We start from the raw sequence: 13,258 nt of genomic DNA, 5'->3' as shown, positions 1-13,258 counted from the left end.
GTGTATGGCCGATGGTGGCTGCTCAAGCTTTCCACCCATTCCATACGTTCGATGGCTCCCCCTTCTAAAATAAGGGTGACTCAATAAAGAGTTCATGTACATGACGGGTACTACGAGACTTGTTGCAGAAAGAATTGACCCAAGGTTATGCAAGTGATGACAGTTATAAAGCAGTAACACATAAACAACTAGCAAATAATAAAACAAAATAAACAAAATGCAAATCAAACCAAGCAAATAAAGAACATGAAATCGGCTATCTGTGCACTTGCCCCTCAATAATGGACCAAAAAGGTCCGAATCCGAATTGGGCTTTCACTGATGAGCTAAAAATGGACCGGGTTTTGGATCCTCACTAAAACCTCTAAAATCAGGGTTTTAACACTATCAGTGTTCCCCTCTCCATATTTTCCCTTCTTCTCTTTCTCATTTCTCCGGTGAGCAAGAGCAAAAATGACCAAATTCAGGAAACTGAATCGTCCAACCGGACATCGTATGTCCATGCTCAGGTTCCTCTTTGTTCGCATAATTATTTTCCTATGTACTCTTTGTGTTAGTTGAAGAATTTCATATAATTGCAAATGGGTTTGCTGTAGGACAATGGTGTCGCAATTAGTAAAGCACGAGCGAATTGAAACTACCGTTGCTAAGGTAATAGAAGCTTTTTATTGTAGTGTTTTTACAGCTACCCACTTCGCGTAAAGTATAGCTTTGTCCACATTGATTTAGTATTTCTGCAAAGATCTTAGTATTTGTTATTCTTTGATTAATTGGTTAACTCAAACAAATGTCTGATAAAAAACTAATGGTGTACCATGTACATTACGCCACTCGAAAGTCCGATCATCTACCTACACAAACGGGTATTTTCCATAATTTTTAGCCCCCTCTTTTCCTTTTGCTAAACTGCCCACTTGGCCAAAGTTTCCCCTACTGCGTTAGGTAGTGCCGATTGGATGTTGAAAATTGCATATACCAACGACCAGAATTGTGATGGATAATGTGGGCTGTTAGAGGGGGAAGAGTATTACTCTATCTTAGCTACGAACAGTTCCTCCAGCAGTGGACAAATACTGAACTAATGTTTTATCATTTGAAGTAGATAATGGCCATCTCTGTTTGAAGAGTTACCCTTTTTTAATCCTTTAAACCTTCTTAGTATGTTAGAAATTGGCTCTCTGTTGAAATTTATTATGGTTGAGAGTGTCAGCCATGGATCATATGAGTAATTACAAAATCAAAAGATTTAGTTCAATGGCTGGACTCTCTATCTTGAGTTGTCTTTTCCATTCTTTCAGATTGCCTTTGTGGGGAAGTCCAGTGGCCTTTGTTGTATAACCTTTGGTATCCCACGGTGAAAGGTGTCTTTTAAAGGCGTGATAGTTGAAAATGGTCTTTATTCTCTTCAGGGGTTTTTATAACTAGAGTTGTGTCATGCATTTCTACTGTTGTCTTTACTAATTGTAATTGCTTCTTCCTAAATGGGTGGTTGGGAAAATCGAGCATCTGATGCATGGTTTTCTTTGTAAAGGGAGTCATAACACATGGAGAGACCATTTATTAAGTTGGGATTTGGGATCTTGGTGTCTATAAGCCTTTTCTATTATCAAAAGCTCTTTTGTGATGTGATCAAAAGCAAGGATGGCCTTTCTTCATTATAATGGTTGGGATGCAAGATATAGGAATAGATTACTTCATTTCCCCATTATCCTTGGTGATTATGGACGTATTTGGTTTAGGGAGGATCTCATAGGCAGTATCCCTTTATCTGATATATGCCGATGCTGTGTTACCTTATTCACAGGCATTCTATTCTTATCATTTTGTAACTCAAAAAAGGACTTCTTTCACAGAACCTCAATGATGTGATGATCGAGTTGCCCCTTTCCAATTTGATTGGTAATCTTATGCAGTCTACATCTCGTACCCGTAGAGTGTCTTAAGGTTCAAGTCTTTCTTCTCTATTATTAAGTTCATGATTCCAACTGGTTTTGTCTGTTATCTTTTTCCGGAAAGTGGGGGTTCCTTTTGAAACAAAAACGATTTACCGTGATATTAGTTCATCGTAGACTTCACGCCTGTCACACTTGCTTCTATATAAGACTGGTGTATATGTGCATACAAAGCAGGAGTCCCATCCATATTTGATGTGGATTGCCCTTCTGCTAGGGCATTGGAGTGGCTATTTGTAATGATGAGAGAAGCTTGTGTCGTAGTTTGAGTTCTTTCTTTCTAACTTTTTGGGTCTGATAAAATATAGAAGGTAATGTTTGTGCATATGTTTTATGCTTGTAACTTTGTGGTGTATTTGGCTTGAATGGGTTGATAGAGTGCTCTAGGACAAAGATATGGTGCCAACTTTTGCATGTTTAGAATATGGAGTCAACTATAGGAAAAGGAACTCTACTGACTACTTAGGGCCTTATGTTTTTCGTCTACATTATTGGATTGCATATGCGCTTCTAGTAAAATGGTGAAGGCTTGCTTTTTCGTGTAACATTAAATGATCTCGAGAGGAATTGCTGTAACTCCTTGTTTAGAGCTGTCTTTTGTTCTTTGTATTCTTGTTAACATCTTGTCCCAGTGTTATCAAAAACGAAAATCTGGAAAAGTGACAAGGTCTGGGGCTTAAAGCGCAAACCGTAAGTTAACATGCAAGCTTTAATGAATAAAGGCGCAAATAATAAATTGTTTAATTATAAGAATAAAGGTGCAAATAATAACTATAAGAACAAACCGTATTTATGCAGACAAAAGAATTGACATAATTACAGTTTAAAAGAATATTTAGTGTTTAGTGCTCCCCTCTTTAAGAGGGAGCTCATAGTCCATGAAACACATACCTACCTGTAATGAGCTAGCTCTGGAAATAAGGTAAGTTCTTCTAAAATGCGATACATCCTTGAAACTTGAAGTATATCTTGGTTTATTTGACAAGCATTTAAACATTACCTTTTTCTAATAAGTAACAAAACATTTTAAAGCTTTTAAAATTTCAATTTGACAAGCTACTAGATTTAATGTGTATTTGGGCTGATTAATCCCGTCTGTCTTCTTTATATGAATGCAGGCAAAGGAAGTTCGAAGGTTGGCCGACAATATGGTTCAGCTTGGAAAGGAGGTAGAAATATGGATGGAAAATTGAAATTTTGAAGTTGTTTTTTCTTAGAAATGAAATTTCTTAGGTTTTGTGGTGTGTGAAAATGTTAATCTATCGTTTTAGTCTCATTCACCCTTGAAATGCATACCATGACTTTGTACTAAAAAGTAAAATATAATATACTGCAAGAAAAGTATGCCAATTGGTCGCACCCAAGGGTGTGACCTAGTGGTCAATGAAGTGGGTGAGAACCATGAGGTCTCAGGTTCAAATCCCAGCGGAGGCAAATACTAGGTGATTTTTTCCCATCTATCCAAGCCTTGGTGGATAGAGTTATCTGGTACCTGTTGCTGGTGGGAGGTGGTAGGTATCCCGTGGAATTAGTCGAGGTGCGCGCAAGCTGGCCCGGACACCACGGTTATCAAAAACAAAAAAAAATAAAAAAAATTGCCAATTGGTCAGTAATGCTGTATACATGGTTTATTTGCTGAATTCTTAACCTAAAATTGCATCACGGCTATCCACTCTTACATAATTTCCATAAAGATTTCATTTGTTCTATCAAATTAATAGTCAAGCATCACAGCTAGTTTTAGAGAGAGAACATCTGCCTTCTCTCTAGATTTTGAGGCTGTTCTCTGCATAAGGTAGTGGCCGTTCTTTTCCGTCAGAAACTGGGTATCCTATGAAGTTAGATTAGAGCCGATTTACTGTGTAATTTAAGCCTAGGTTATGGCAAAACGAGTAGTAAGTTGGTTTGATTTCTTTTCGTTAATGAAGAGGTTCTTGGTGAGCTAGCAAGGTAGCCATCTCTATTCGTGGGTGCGACGATATGTGGTAGGTGATCAAAGCTTGTTTATAGTGTCAAGGGATGATGCAGAAAGAAAGCTTGCATTTTCGGACCCTTGCTTGGTCCGCCACTTCCATGAATGGGCAGCGTCAATAGATTTGATCGCAGATTGGTGGCGAGGTCTTGAAGAAGAGCCGACCTGACCGAAGGTGTCCAATTAAGGTGATGCCTTGTTGTTTTTCAGATTTCCCTTCAAGGTAGAAGCTGAACGAGTTTTAAAGGAAGAAAGGTGGTGGTTGTGAGTGTCTTTTGCTGCTTGACTGATGTTCCTTTAGCACACAGTGGGCAGGATTAAGAAAAAGAGAATAGGGTTTCTTTAATTAGCTTAATGGGAATTCCCATCGATCGTTGGTGCATGGGACTATTCAAACAGATTGGATATATATATATATATGTGTGTGTGTGTGTGTGTGTATCTGCAGAGGCTTTTTGGATGTGGACATACTCCTACTGATCTGTTGAAAAGTCTCAGTCAAAGACGGTGGCAGTGTTTCGAGTCATTTAGGATCAGAGATGGAGAGTTCTGCTTAAAGGTTGGGATTTCCATAGAGAAAGTTCTGTTTTGTCCCCAAATGCTTCAGTGTTTCTCCAGAAGATTCAGTTTGAATCAGGACACATGACAACTTAAGTTATGGGGGATTGCTCAATGGTGTTATGATGTTGTCTTAACCAATTAATATAAGATGCATATTACCAGTGATTGCACAGGAAGCTTTTATGTGAAGAGGTGGTGTTTGTTCTCATGAAAAAGTGGGGGATAGTGTCTATTTTGGCTTTTCTTGCCATACAGTCTCGGATCTGATTCCTCGTCTCTTTCGCGTTATTGAGGAACGATAATGAGATTTTTGTCCATGTAGAGAAAATGGAAGGACAGAAGAATTAATGAGGAAGATAGGGAACTTATCCCAAAATATGAGGAAAATAGGACAATACTAGGGAGTTCGGATCCAAAATGCCACTCTGAAATGGATTCGAGCTGAAAAGTGGCCAATCAAAGGAGATGATGTTGCTAATAAGAGCAATTTGTGTACTCAAAGAGCATAGTGGTGTTCACCTTGATTAAAAACGAGATGGCAGGAAAGTTTCTTTATTTGGGTTTGATTTAAGAGAGTGTTATCACAGGGTTGACATTTAAAGAAATGGGTGAAACATTGTTGCCTCTTTTTGAAATTTTGATTAGTTTCTCGATTGTAGAGGTAGTGTTGGCTGTTGATGATTGGAGCTTAAGCTGGTTGACCTTGGTCTTGTTGGTTTCTTTTGCGAATTGAGTTAGAACATAAGGTGAAAATACTCCTGAGTCTAATATCACTTTTTCGCATATTTCTTGTTTCAAATCTCACTTCACTGAATAAAAAAAATGGAATGTGACCTTTGTGCGCTTCTCATCTGGAAAACCCAAAAATGAGATTTGAGATGGAATCTAAAGTTATCTCTGCAATTTTATTTTTCTGTTTTCTCTCCTTTGTTTTCTGAGTGATGGTCCTGTTTTCAGGTTTTATCTTTAACTTTGTTTGTACCTGGGCACACTTTTTGAACTATTGCAGGGAAGTCTATCTGCTGCAAGACAGGCAGCTGCCTTTGTGCGTGGGGATGATGTCATTCATAAGCTATTTACTGAATTGGCTTACAGATACAAGTGAACCTCAAACCATTAAATTTCTTCTCTATTTTTTTTAATTGAAATATGGTTCTAAATATCTTGAAACTTATATATTACAGAGATAGAGCCGGTGGATACACGAGAATGCTCCGAACTCGAATTCGAGTAGGTGATGCTGCACCAATGGCCTATATAGAGTAAGATTCTCACTTTAATAGGCGCACTACTTTTGCTAGTAGACACTGAGAAATGGCTTTCTGTTGCGGGTGGGGGTTTTTTTTTTTTTGGGGGGGGGGGGGGGAGCTCGGGGCAGTGATTTGATGATCTTGGTACTTATCCCAAAAAGAAGATAAAAGTAGAATACTGGTTCAGATTTGTGGAGGGACGACTATATCCGTACACTGTCATTGACTATTTTTCTGTTATCTCGGCAGGTTTATTGATAGAGAAAATGAACTTAGACAATCCAAACCACCAAATCCTCAACCTCCACAAAGACCAGCCATGGATCCCTGGACAAGATCTCGGCTCAGCCGGCAGTTTGCACCACCTAAGGAGGAGAAAAGCTCTGACTCTGATATTTAATATTAGTTCTTTTTTGATAGTGCATTCAAGATGATTGCTTTTGTCTTCTCATTTCATATTGATGCAATTGTTTGGAGCCTACATGTAGCAATGTAATGATAATAATGTTTTTCATTCAACAGTTTCTGTATTTTCCAGCCTGCCTTGTACTCTAGGTGGTCAATACACCTGACTCAAGCAAATGATACTTGGCTAGTGCTGGATTGTAAACACACCCCCCCCCCCCGGGCGGTCGAGTCGTTTTCTCTTCAAACCATCCCCTTTTTGTCTGTACCAGGCTCCTGGGTCCTGATAACCTTCACCATGGTTAATGGAAGAGAGCAAATTTTTAATTGGGAAATGTGTGCATGAAGTTCTAATGGCCTGATTGTTTGATTGGGGCCTTGAAATCAGCTCACTACTTTTGTGACCACGTTTCTCGCTCTTTTCTCCGGAGTAATCATTATTTCAGAATAGGCTTGTGTTTACTCGAAAAATCGGATAACGTTAGATTTGTGTATGGTTCTAAGGATATGCGATACAATTTAATATAAATCGTGTAGAGAAATAGAATATGTATATTCTTGACTATGAGAATGAGAATAGTGAATAAAAGGAATGAATAAGATAAAGTAAAACAAGCACAAGGGGATATCTTTCAATGTGAAAAGTGATCTTTTTTTCCCGTCCTCCCTCTTGCTTACAATCCATGCCCCTCTTATAACAGAGGGATCCTACTTTATATACAATAAAAAATACGTAGTGGAGAGCCCATGATGTATTGTCTTTTCCTCGATTTCCGCCAAGATTCTCTCCCATAGTGCGGTTACAACGGCCCAAGTCTGCGAGCTCGATACTGGCTCGAGCTCGGTATTGGATCGAGCCCTCGGTCTTGGTCCGAGCTCGATTCTGACTTGGGGTCTCGGTATTCGGGGTGGGTGTTGGTCGGTCCATTCATCTTCGATAATCTCCGCTTTGCCTCGTAGTTCGATTTGGGTATGAGCTTGATAATGATATCGAGCTTGTCATTGATCGGTCTTAGAGCTCGAAGCTCGCCGCCCCTACTTCGGACCTTGACCGAGCTTGCCATGCGGATATATTTTGATTGAAACATTATCTTCTCGACCAGTCCGTACGACTGACTCAAATCGGTTTTGGCCGTACACAGATAGTCCCCTCGTTTCTCGGAAAAGGATGTGGTGAGAAACGATATGATTTCGCAACAGCTTGATCAGATATATACTGACATTTTCAGCGATCCCGACGATGACGTATGTGATAGTTGTCCCATCGGTTCGGTTTAACCGAGGCATTTTAATGTGTCAGACGGTGGTCGGCCACCTTTGATATTGAATCGCCACTGCTTCAATCTATAAATAGCCTTCCCTTCCACCATTCATCATTTTTACGTCTTCAATCTTTCAAATTTTTTCAAGTTCCTTTTCGTCTTTTCTGAGTTTTCTGCCTGTAAGCGTGTGAGTTTTACTGCAAATTCTTCCTTAGAACACCAAATACTTCCGTTCTTTGTTTATGAAATTTTAAATGGCAAAAACGTCTAAAACTGTTCCGCAAAAAGAAAGCGCTTCTTCATCTTGACCTGCTGGTGGCGAGGACATGGAAGAGCCCCGCCCTGAGGAATTCGTTCCTGTTGGGTGTTCGACAATATGCGATTTTAAAATTGAAAAGCCTTCTCCGAGACCGGGTCGGTGTGAGCCGATGTCGAGGTACCAATGTTCAATCACCGAAAAAGTTCTCGATAAAGTCATACAAGAATGCAACTGGGATAATAAACTCGTAGTAATCCCATTGCCCGATGAATCAATTACTACCTACGTCGAAGGGTTCTTAAGTGTTTATACTTATCCTTTCACGTTGGGACCCTGTCATCGTTGCCTTTTGTAAGAGGTACGATGTGACCCTCGGCCAAATCCACCCTTCCTTTTGGAGGATAGTGATTCTTCTTCGATTTTTCTCGAGCAAGGTCGAGGGGCGCATCTTCACCCTCGATCATCTTATACGTCTTTACAGTCCCCGACCTTATCGAGGAGGGCTGATCAAGCTTGCTCGCCGAGCAACCAAAGCGCCATTCTCAAGCATAGACGAGACCCGGGATCGGGGTTGGATGGGCCGTTTTGTTCGAATCAGAACCTCAGATCTGATCCCTGCCGATGACTTGCCATTTCCCGAGAAATGGAATATGAGCTGTGGGTTAACGTTTCTCTTTGCCCGTTTTGATTTTGTGATTGCTTTCTATTTTGTTGATCCATTTTTCCTTATCACAGTCGTAGCTCGAATGCCAAAACCGATCCCGGATCTTAGACAATGGGTCGAAAGCCTGGTATTGCAGAGACCGTACTCCGAGCGTGCTTGGGTCGAATTATCAAATGGTCGATAGGAGGCTAGCAGTCATGGTAAATCTTTTTGTCGACTTGTCTCTTCATCAGTTTGTATGGTAAATCTCCCTCTTCCCTTTTGTAGGACTTGGGAAAGATGTAGTCATGAGGCCGCCATCTGGTGGCGAAGAAGTTCCTGTCCTGAATCAGGTGAAAGAAAGGAAGAGAAAAGACGTATCGGGCTCCCCGAGCTTGGAAAAGAAGAAACCGGCTAAGAGACCTCGAAAGCCGAAGGGGGGCTCTGGTGTTATGTCTTCGGAAGCGGTCCTTCATTCAAGGGACGAGCCCGACGAAGGAGAGGAGAATTTAGCCTACGTACGGGCTAATGTTGTGATTCAACAGTCTTCCAATTTGGTGGAAACAAATCAGGGAACCTTGGCCATAATCCCAGAACAAGAGGAAGCCGAGATTGTCCCTTCTCAAGCTAAGATGGTTGGAAGGGATACCGATGGTGAATCTTCTCAGGCAGTAGAAGATATTTTAAGGGATGAGTTCAGGATAGTTGACATTGGCGGATCCTCTCAAATTTCGGATGCCATGATTCGGGAGGCCGTCATGTTGGAGGATCGGTCCTATGAGGGTATTCAGGAGTCAGCCGATATCCACGATTTTCTGGAGGGGCTCGAGTCAGGTGCCTCGGAGGAGGTTACCAGTTTTGGTGGAATACCGGTACCCAAAAAAGCGTCGCGGTCGGGTTCCACCGAGCCTACATCGATTCATAAACTGGTGGACCGATTTTCGTCCCTGAGTATCAATCCTGACCGAAGGTGGAAGATAGTGCTCTCCATACCTGCGGATACCCGAATTTTTTCTTCCCCTGTGGGAATTGCCAGTTACCTTCGGTCCTTGGTGACTGAAGAAGATCAATTAGTGATGAATGCGGTGGGGCCTGCCTGTCTCTTCAACGAGGCCCAACATGCTTTGAATCGGGTAACTCTAATGGCGTTTTCGCCGCCTTTTTTTTTTTTTTTTACACAGAGTTGCAGGTAATTCTAATGTTTCCCCTTTTTGTTTGCAGGCTTCGGTATTGCATCACGAGGCCTTTCTTCGAATCAGGGAGGAGCATGATGCCGGGGTTCGGAGCCTCACTGAGAAGAGTGACTCGTACAAGCTTCTTAGTGAAAAACTTCGAGCAGATTTGACAGCGGCTCGGGGAGAGCACGAGGAGATGGCTGAGCAGGTATTCTGAATGTTCCATGATAGTGAAGATAAAAAAGAGATAACCATTAACGATCTGATTCTGCAAGTTCGGCAGAGGATCGAGCAGATTGGACAGCTTAACTCTCAGGTAGATGCGCTACTGGCCGAGGCAGAAGAATTTAAAAGGTGTATGGATAACCGTGCCTCAAAAAAGGAAGCCGTCGAAGCTCAGTTGGAGCTGTCCGATGCCCAACTTCGATCCGCGAAAGAAAATGCTTTGGGGCTGATCGAAAAGATGAAAGAGCTTCAGCATCGGTTGGATTTGGCCACTTTAGATAAAGCAGATTTGGCCAAAGAACTCGAAGTGGCCAGATCTGAAGTGATCGAGGCAAACAAAAGAGCCGATGCCAAAGTAGCTCAGTTCAGGATCGATGTCGAGGTCAACCAAGCCAAATCTGCGAGCATGTTTGAACATGCAAAGTGGCAAGCTCGAAGAGAGGCTCTCGAGGAGGTCAGAGCTCAGGGCTTCGATGTTGGGGCCGAGATTGAACTTGCCAGGGCAGAGGAGAACGAAGCCCGGAGGTTGGCCTTTCCTGAGGAGGACTCCGATGACTCGGGGGAGTCTGAAGACGAGGATGATGCCGAGAATACGACCTCCGATGAAGATTGAGTCATTTAGGGCCTTAGGTCAATCGCTGTGTTCTTTTGATACCGCTTTCGATTTTTGTATAAAGAACTTCTTTTTGAAAGAGTAGCCGCCTCTGCACAAAAAATTTGTAAATATAAATCTTTCTTCTTTTTGAAGAGAAATGGCCTTTCAAACTAAATAGATAGTTTGAATTTAAATCTCAGTTGCCTTCGGGCCTTATGGGTAGTCCCATTTGCTTTATCAGGCTCGAACGTCCTTCAGCTTAAATAGTCAAGTGTTTGTTTTAATTCGAAGAAATGAGTAGTTTTGCTCGAAATAATGTAGCATGTGGGCGTAATAGTCGAGTGAGTGATTGCTCGAACTCGAAATAAAGGTCGAGTGAGTGATTGCTCGAACTCGAAACAAAGGTAGCTCGTAGGCTTAGCAGTCGAGTGGATGATTCGAACTCGATGCAATGTAGCCCGCAGGCGTAATAGTCAAAGTAGCCCTTAGGCTTAATGGTCGAGTGAGTGATTGCTCGAACTCGAAATAAAAGTAGCTCGTAGGCTTAATAGTCGAGCGAATGATTGAACTCGATGCAATGTAGCCCGTAGGCGTAATAGTCAAAGTAGCCCGTAGGCTTAATGGTCGAGTGAGTGATTGCTCAAACTCGAAATAAAGGTAGCCCGTAGGCTTGGCAGTCGAGCGAATGATTCGAACTTGATGCAATGTAGCTTGTAGGCGTAATAGTCAAAGTAGACCGTAGGCTTAATGGTCGAGTGAGTGATTGCTCGAACTCGAAATAAAGATATCCCGTAGGCTTGGCATTCGAGCGAATGATTCGAACTCGATGCAATATAGCCCGTAGGCGTAATAGTCAAAGTAGCCCGTAGGGCTTAATGGTCGAGTGAGTGATTGCTCGAACTCGAAATAAAGGTAGCCTGTAGGCTTGGCAGTCGAGCGAATGATTCAAACTCGATGCAATGTAGCCCGTAGGCGTAATAGTCAAAGTAGCCTGTAGGCTTAATGGTCGAGTGAGTGATTACTCGAACTCGAAATAAAGGTAACCCGTAGGCTTAGTAGTCGAAGTAGCCCGTAGGCATAATGGTCGAGTGAGTGATTGTTCGAACTCGAAATAAAGGTAGCCCGTAGGCTTAGTAGTCGAGTGAGTGATTCGAACTCGATGCAATGTAGCCCGTAGGCGTAATGGTCGAGTGAGCGCTTGTTCGAACTCGATCCTGTTTGCATAATAAATCTTGAACATAGAATATCGGTAAAGAAGAGAGCTTTCTTTGCAAGTCATTATACATGGGTTCATGTTTTGCGTCAGGGCTCAGGCCAACTACATAAGCATGGTTCGTTTTGACCATTTGGCCCTTACAACGTTTCCCGTTGAGACACTGTTTGTCATGAAATAACGAAGTAACTTCCTTTGCACCGAACATGATAATCATCACAGATGCGTTCAATGATAAAGCCCTCCAGTGTACGAGGTTGATTTTAAAGAGGCCTCGAATACTCAGTAGTAGTATCGTTTTCGCTATATGGCTGGTATCGATCTCCGGTCGACTTTTGCTTTTTCGTAACGGACCTAGAAATCAACTGGTCATCTTCGACTCTTATTTTGGATTGATATCGATTGTGCACATCTGTCCAAGTAATAGCTGGGTACTCGATCAGATTTTGCTTCAGCTGCCGTGAAGCCATCGAGCTCCACTCGTTTAGACCTTGAGTGAAAGCTTGAACAGCCCAATCGTCTGTGACTGGTGGCAGATCTATTTGTTCCATTTGAAAACGAGCTACGAACTCTCTTAGCATCTCGTTATCCTTTTGTATTACCTTGAACAGGTCTGACTTTCTGGTTTCGACCTTTATGGCTCCGGCATTTACTTTTACGAAGCAATTTGCAAGCATAGCAAAAGAATAAATGGAGTTAGATGGTAAATTATGATACCATATCATTGCCCCCTTTGACAGGGTTTCACCGAATTTTTTTAATAATACAGATTCGATCTCATCATCTTCCAAATCATTGCCCTTGATGGCACACGTGTAAGAAGTGACTTGCTCGTTGGGGTCGGTCGTTCCGTTATATTTGGATATTTCGGGCATACGGAATTTTTTGGGGATTGGTTTTGGGGCTGCACTCGAGGAAAAAGGCTTTCGAATGAATTTTTTCGAATCTAGCCCTTTTATCATTGGTGGAGCTCCCGGGATCTGGTCGACCCTGAAATTATATGTTTCTACTTTTTTATCGTTGGCTTCGACTCGTTTTGTGAGTTCCTCGAGCAATTTAGTAATTTCGGGAGTAGTCCCCGATTCTTGCTCATTTGACTTCTCTATGGCTGGTTCCGTTATGTGGGTGATTTTTCGAAGCGGATTGGGCTCCGGCCTGCTTTGTACCTGAGTTTGGCTCTGCAACTGAGCTATCGCTATTTACTGGGCTTGTAACATCTCGAAGATCATCCGTAAGCTGACTCTGATCTCCTCCACGTTATGGGTGTCTCGAGCTACTGATCGAGTACCGCCATGAATGCTTCTTTCCGGTTCGGAACGCTGATTCGCCTCTAGAGCTATTTGTGAATTGACATCCAATGGTACTTCGGCTCGAATTTCGGGTGCTTCGATTCGAGCCTCAGTGCCATCATCGGGTGGCCTTCCGGCTCCGGGTGCCAAGTTGTTGGTTTCATCTTGAAGGCCGACTTCGTGGTCGATAGGTAAAGACATTGCTGATTTTAAGTTGTAAGCTGGTGTGTATTGCAGATTTGTATCAAACAACCACTGTTATCCTTAGCCCCACGGTGGGCGCCAAACTGTTTATCCGAAAAATCGGATAACGCTAGATTTGTGTATTGTTCTAAGGATATGCGATACAATTTGATATAAATCGTGTAGAGAAATAGAATATGTATATTCTTGACTATAAGAATGAGAATAGTGAATAAAAGGAATGAATAAGATAAAGTTAAACAAGCACAAGGGG

General features: G+C 42.0%; 1 protein-coding gene across 1 annotated transcript; it reads left to right on the top strand.

Moving 5' to 3' along the window:
- The first annotated feature begins 351 nt into the window (after positions 1-351).
- On the top strand, positions 352-6,254 carry LOC107819732 (uncharacterized). Its single transcript, XM_075246739.1, has 6 exons — positions 352-509; positions 597-651; positions 3,071-3,121; positions 5,495-5,586; positions 5,670-5,747; positions 5,985-6,254. Exons 1-6 carry the CDS (start codon positions 454-456, stop codon positions 6,133-6,135), a joined length of 483 nt encoding a protein of 160 aa, XP_075102840.1. The 5' UTR covers positions 352-453; the 3' UTR covers positions 6,136-6,254.
- Positions 6,255-13,258: the final 7,004 nt, after the last annotated feature.

This window comes from Nicotiana tabacum, chromosome 23 (assembly GCF_000715075.1).
Source record: "Nicotiana tabacum cultivar K326 chromosome 23, ASM71507v2, whole genome shotgun sequence".
NCBI lineage: Eukaryota > Viridiplantae > Streptophyta > Magnoliopsida > Solanales > Solanaceae > Nicotiana > Nicotiana tabacum.
This window is presented reverse-complemented; position numbering and strand designations above follow the sequence as displayed.

What these genes read in the sequence shown, in the direction of transcription:
- LOC107819732 (XM_075246739.1), top strand. Translation starts at nt 454, where the DNA reads ATGACCAAATTCAGGAAACTGAATCGTCCAACCGGACATCGTATGTCC. An exon ending in TTGAAACTACCGTTGCTAAG is followed by an intron (nt 652 to 3,070) that starts GTAATAGAAGCT and finishes ATATGAATGCAG; the next exon opens with GCAAAGGAAGTTCGAAGGTT. An exon ending in TGGTTCAGCTTGGAAAGGAG is followed by an intron (nt 3,122 to 5,494) that starts GTAGAAATATGG and finishes GAACTATTGCAG; the next exon opens with GGAAGTCTATCTGCTGCAAG.